The 6,295-nt window shown below is 41.8% G+C and overlaps 1 protein-coding gene across 1 annotated transcript; it reads right to left on the reverse strand.

The window, feature by feature from the left end:
- Positions 1–4,382: 4,382 nt before the first annotated feature.
- On the reverse strand, positions 4,383–5,215 carry LOC122729819 (NEDD4 family-interacting protein 2-like). The gene has a single exon (XM_043968894.1). The coding sequence runs from the start codon at positions 5,130–5,132 to the stop codon at positions 4,383–4,385; it is 750 nt and encodes a 249-aa protein (XP_043824829.1). The 5' UTR covers positions 5,133–5,215.
- Between the last annotated feature and the right edge of the window lie 1,080 nt (positions 5,216–6,295).

Consider the following 6,295-nt stretch of genomic DNA (forward strand, 5'->3'; position numbering starts at 1 on the left):
CATGCATATATACATATATATGTTATCTGCACTTTTAAATTAACTTATTTCTTAGTAATAACCTCAATAACCTAGTTTAGTTCTTAGATACAATAATAAAAAATTAGATCGGAATCATTTGATAAGTTTAATTAAAATTATTTCTTTTTTTTGTTTGTTTTTTTGCAGGGCAATGAGGGTTAAGTGACTTGTCCAGGGTCACACAGCTAGTGTCACGTGTCTGAGGTCAAATTTGAACTCAGGTCCTCCTGAATCCTGGGCTGGTGCTTTATCCACTGCACCACCTAGCTGCCCTAAAATTATTTCATTTTTAACTTAAATTTCTTCACCTTGTTTTTAAAACTTTCTGACTTTAAGTGATTCTTACCTGTACCTTTAGGTGCTCTGTTAGACTTTGACAGATTAAATATCTCTACAGGTTTTAAAGTGCTATGGTTTTTCCATTCTTTCCCACTATAATAGCCTTAGTGTTGAATAACACCATAGTTGTTGCATCTTGGAAAAAACATAGTACCTCTCTCTTTAGGTTCTGGCTATAGCCCAGACCTGACTGAAATAGAATTGACAGGCCAAACCAATTCCTTTAGAGAAATGTCTTAATCATTAAGTAGTTGTCCGTTATTTTGCTTTGCTGACAGAATCACAACCCAGAGTGGTATGTCTCCCATTCATTTGGCCTTATATGAATCAATTAGGTATTTGTAAGATACACAAATACCCAGAGTTAGACATTCATGCAGGGAGAATAGGCATCTCTGGCATGTGATTTTAAGAGATAAAGGAAATATGCCTGAAAATATTAGTCTCAGTAACCGTCATTCTGTGAGAACTTCATTCCTTTCTTTCTTGAAGAGTTACAGGATCATTAAAAGGTCAAAAACAAGAATGTGTAGGAGTTAGCTTGACTGACTCAGAAGAGCTGATTGTTAAATTTTCAGGGTGAGAAATCAGCAAACAGCTCAAAACTTAACTCGTTAATTTCTAGATTTAAGAAAATTATGGAGAAAATATCAATAATCATGATTCAATGTAAATGTGTATCTACCATAAACATGTGAAGACTTACCCTGGCAGAATGGGATAATTAAAACAAGTTTTTTTCCAATAGGAAGTAGATCATGTGGAGTGTTTAGAGCTTGGTCAGAGACTGAAGACACCAAGGCTATCCACTGTATCCTGGGGCACTGCTAGTTGTCCTGACTTTTGTCTTCCTGTGGGAGTTCTATGACTCCGGAAGACAGTGAGGTTGATGAGTTTGTGCAATTCTGACTCACTTAAATCAATTCATGCATGAGTCAAGACATCACTCTATGAATCCTCTCCACTGTCTGCAAAAATGATCAGGTCTCACCTGTCTTTAAAATTCCTTCACTAGACTTTGTCACCCCCTCAAGTTATTATCCTATAATTTACATTAATTTCACTGCCAAGCTCCTAGAAAGATCAATTTCTACTTTCTCAACACCCACTCTTTTCAACTCCTTGAACCTATACCTTCTAGACCCAGTGTTCCCCTAAAACTACTTTCTCAAAGATCACTAATTTCTTTCTGTTCCCTCTTTTTCTCTTCTCCTTTCATGGGCTCAATTATTTTCTCCACCAAAAAAAAAAAAAAAAGCTTTCCAAATCTATTTATACAGTCAGCCCTGATTTCTTGAACTCTACAAAAAGTGCCACCAATTTACTTGGTGGGTATCTCAAACAACATGGGTTATAAGATTTAGATATGAGCAGGAAGGTATCTTAGAGGTAAATGACTCCTACTCTATCAATTTACAGATAAGGAAAATGAGGCCAAAGGAAGTCAATTGATTTGTTCAAGCTAATGCTGGTGTTAAGTGGTAGAGTCAGGATTTGAATCCATGACCTCGTATTCCCAATCCAGCACCTTTTACACCACATGTACAAAACATAACTCTATCTTCCCTCAAACCTTTCCCTCCTCCAAACTTTCTGATATGTTTTAACAATTCCACCATCTTCTTAGTCCAGGTTTATAGGCAACTAGTCATTCTGTTTTGTTGCATATTTAATAATTTGCCTACGGGGCAGCTAGGTGGTGCAGTGGATAGAGCAGCGGCCCTGGAGTCAGGAGTATCGGAGTTCAAATCCAGCCTCGGACACTTACTAGCTGTGTGACCCCGGGCAAGTCACTTAACCCCAATTGCCTCACCCCCCCACCCAAAATGTCATTGTTCAACTCCACTAATGGAGTGCTTAATAAATCCCATTCAAATTCCTAATTTGTATTTAGGAACTCCAACTAATCCTGAAGTTAGTTTAGGTTTTTTTTTAATTTTTCTTCAGCAAATAAACTGTAACTCACAAAGTAATAGTGATTTTAAAAGACTCAACATAGATCCCATAATTTTTAAATGTTAGGTAAAAATGCAGTTTTAAAAATAAATTCTTGACAAGTTAGTTACAAAGTGCATTAGTTTCTGAATTCTAATTATGACAATAGTGGTTGAAATGGCCTGTTCTTAAAATGTGGCACACAGCCTATGGGTAAATCATAACCAAACAAGAAATTTTACACCTCCCCAAACATAATTTCCTTAAAATAACTGCATCATTGTAGAGCATTAAGATATTAAAATGATTCTTCATTAGCTTAAAAAATAAACTACTAAAGGACTGGAAAAGTTTGTAGTAAAGTCTGCTAAGAGGCTGTTCTGGGGCAGCTAGGTGGCACAGTGGATAAAAAGTACTGGTCCTGGATTCAGGAGTTTCTGAGTTCAAATCCAGCCTCATACACTTGACACTTACTAGCTGTGTGACCCTGGGCAAGTCACTGAATCCTCCTTGCTGCCGTTCTTTTAGGAAAAAAAAAAAGAAAATCCTTAAGAACAAATTAACTTATTTATAGCAGCTCTTTTTGTGGAGGCTAAGAATTAGACATTGAATTAACTGGGAAATAGCTAAACAAGCTGTGTTGTGATTGTTTTGTTTGGGTTTTTTTTTGGTGAGGCAATTGGGGTTAAGTGACTTGCCCAGGGTCACACATCTAGTAAGTGTTAAGTGTCTGAGGCCAGATTTGAACTCAGGTACTCCTGACTCCAGTGCTCTATCCACTGCGCCACCTAGCTGCCCCTGTGTTAGGTGATTTTAATGGAATATTATTGCACTATAAGAAATGACAAGCAGGATGATTTCAGAAAAAATAAACTAGAATTATATGAACTGAAGCAAAGTGAAGTGAACAGAACAAGAGAATACTGTACACAAAAACAGCAATACGGCTCCATGAAGAACTATGAATGACTATCTGCCTCCAAAGAAAGAACTGATATTGACTGAATACAGATTGAAGCATCCTATTTTTCACTTTAACTGTTTTTCTTTTGAGTCTTCTTGTACAAAATATGGAAATGTTTTCACATAATTGTACATATACAAGTTATATGTATCTGATTGCTTATCCTCTCTGGGAAGGGTGAGGGAAGAAAGGGATAGAATTTGGAACTCAAACTTTAAAAATGTTTTTAACATTGGGGAAAAAAAAGCAAATTAACTCAGGAAAAATAATTTTATAAAGAATTCATTAAATGAAACATCTAACGTTACTATCAAAAACCCTTTGTTTAAATAAGTTGGGCCAAGTTAAAAACCAAGTTCCTCTTTTTTACCCTCTCATAAAATTTCCCCCAAATCTTTAAACACCCCAATCAATTGTCAAGGACATAAATATAGCTATCTATGGCTTTCATTACATTAAGCATAACTTGAATTCAAGTCTTTGGAAAACAATAAAGGAATTCTGCACGGATGCAATTTTGGTGGATGACAGACACCTTGAACAAAAACCAAAACCAAAACCAAACTAAAACCCCAAACCTTCCATTAATTAGTATTTCAAGTTTCTTTAAACCAAGTGTTTTATATGCATAGTTATCACCATATCGATGAGTTCAATAAAGTGAGCATACTTAACTAATGAATTGATCTAGTAATTTAGAAAAAAAAATCTGACAAGTTTTGCATTAACAAGTATTTTATATATATACGATATGATTACCATTCCTTTATAAGATTAAAAACAGTTACACATAAAGGCTTCACATTCATTTTAGCATAACTTAGACTTACTAACAAAAATCTTACTGCATTCTTCCTCTATCATTTATACCGTGGTATTTCATGTCAGGTCTCCCCTTTTACCTAAGCAAACAGGCCAAACAAAGCAAAGACCAAAAGATAAAACATTTAAGACAATTAACAGAACTGAAATGGACATATAAACCACCCTGTCGTTTATTTTGAAGCCTCTATTTCTTCCATCTTCTATTATTAGTAGTCTTCTATCCCATTAAGTTGGAGAATTACAGATCATCTGGAGATTTCAGCGGTAGAGGAAACAAATGACCGGCCCGAGGCATCTCTTAATTGCAGAAGATATAGGTCGTTCTGTTGGCAGTGGCCAACCTTTCCGACATGTTCCTGACTTTGAGATAACTGTAAATTCCTCGGAAAAAAAGCAGGAGGCCGAGCGAAAGGAACAGCCACCACAGCCAGTACTGTCCGTTGAAGTACCCAGTGAAGTAATCGGAAAACCGGACGATGAGGATCCACTTGGTCAAGGAGAGGCCGAATCCACACAGGGCACCGTACCTGCCAGCGATGGAGTCGTTGGTGCAGAAGGATAAGCAAAACCCAACCCAGTTGAATAAAAAGGCCATGAAGAAGGCCATCATGAAGATGCCGTCGTTGCCCACCCGCAGCTGGTCGGGGTCTGAGGTGGTGGAGTCCTCCCTGGGAGGACAGTCGTCTTCTCTCCGGGGAGGCTCCCCGGAAGCGGCGGCGCTGGCGGCCAAGGCCGCAGCCTTGGCCCTCTCCGCTTCGTCGTAGGTGGGCAGGGACGTGGCCACGCTATAAGGGGGCGGCCCCGGGAAGGGCTCGCAGCGACCTTCGCTTTCCAAGGTTGTTTCGGCGCCGGCGGGGCCCGGGCCGTAGGGTGGAGGAGAGGGGCTCCATTCAGGGAAGGCCAAGCCAGGGGCAGGGGGCGAAGCCGGCGGCGTCAGGGCGGTGATCTGCACGGACGTGGAGGGCTGCTCCACGGCCGGGGTCTCCGGGTGATTCTCTTCGTTGTGAAACACTTGGTAGCGGCTGGTCACGGAATGGTGGAGGTCCATCCTGCCCGGCTCAGGATGCTCCGCTGTGGGCGGTAGGGAGGAGACCCAGGTGCCCTCTCCCGCGGCGCTCAGCGCCTGTCCCTCCTCGGCCGCCTCACGCCACTCTGCGCCCCTTCTGCCTCGACGGCGCCCCCTCCCCACCCTCGCCTCGCGGCGTCCCTTCTGCCTCTGTTGATGCCGCAGCTGCGGCCGCGTGACGGGGATGCCTCACCCGGGCCGCCGCCGCCCACAGGGCCAGCTCTGCGGAATCCTCCGCGCACGCCCTCATAAAGTGAACCACTCGGCCCGTGAGCACATGAGAACGCCTTTGTCTGGTAGGCGCCCTAGGGCCTAGGTGGTGCTCCTTCCGCCTAGTCGGGTGGGGGACCAGAACTACTTAGTTCGGCCGTGTGAGCGCGCCCCTGGAGGCCTCCTCCTGCCTTTACCTAGCGCAAACTGAACTGAGGCTGCCTTCTGTTCGCGCCCCATCCCGGGGGAGTGTATGTGCGAGGGGCCCGACAGCTCAGATAATTTAATTTTAGAGGATTCATTGATTCCAAGTTACCTCCACTTATGTGCGTGCCTTTTAATCATCTTTAACACACTGTGCAATTGGTACGGTGAGGTTTGGGGGAGAACGTGGTTTCTTAACCTTTCTGTGTAAATTTCAGGGACGCCTTTGAAAGACATGTGAAACCCATGGATGCCTTCTTAGAATAATGTTTTCAAATGCGTAAAATACGTAGGATTTCAAAGGAAACCCATGATTCTGAAATACAGGTATGTATCTTTTTTTTTAATTTTTTTTTTTAGTGAGGCAATTGGGGTTAAGTGACTTGCCCAGGGTCACACTGCTAGTACGTGTTAAGTGTCTGAGGCCGAACTTGAACTCAGATACTCCTGACTCCAGGGCCGGTGCTCTATCCACTGCGCCACCTAGCTGCCCCGGTATGTATCTTTTTAAAAGAAAAATCTAAGATTAAGAACTGGCATAGATGAAAGTTCCCAATAAGCCTCAAAGCCATTTAGTCCAACTCTCTAATTTTACATTTGAGGAAGCTGAGGTCTAGGGAGGTTAAGCGACTCCGAAGAAGGATATGAAACTAAGTCTTCTGAAAAAGCCAGTGAACTTTTTCATTCTTACCTGTGCAGTCCAAGATCACAAGCAGGCATTGTGAACTGGA

Source organism: Dromiciops gliroides, chromosome 5 (assembly GCF_019393635.1).
Source record: "Dromiciops gliroides isolate mDroGli1 chromosome 5, mDroGli1.pri, whole genome shotgun sequence".
In the NCBI taxonomy this organism is placed as follows: Eukaryota; Metazoa; Chordata; class Mammalia; order Microbiotheria; family Microbiotheriidae; genus Dromiciops; species Dromiciops gliroides.

What these genes read in the sequence shown, in the direction of transcription:
- LOC122729819 (XM_043968894.1), bottom strand. Translation starts at nt 5,132, where the DNA reads ATGGACCTCCACCATTCCGTGACCAGCCGCTACCAAGTGTTTCACAAC.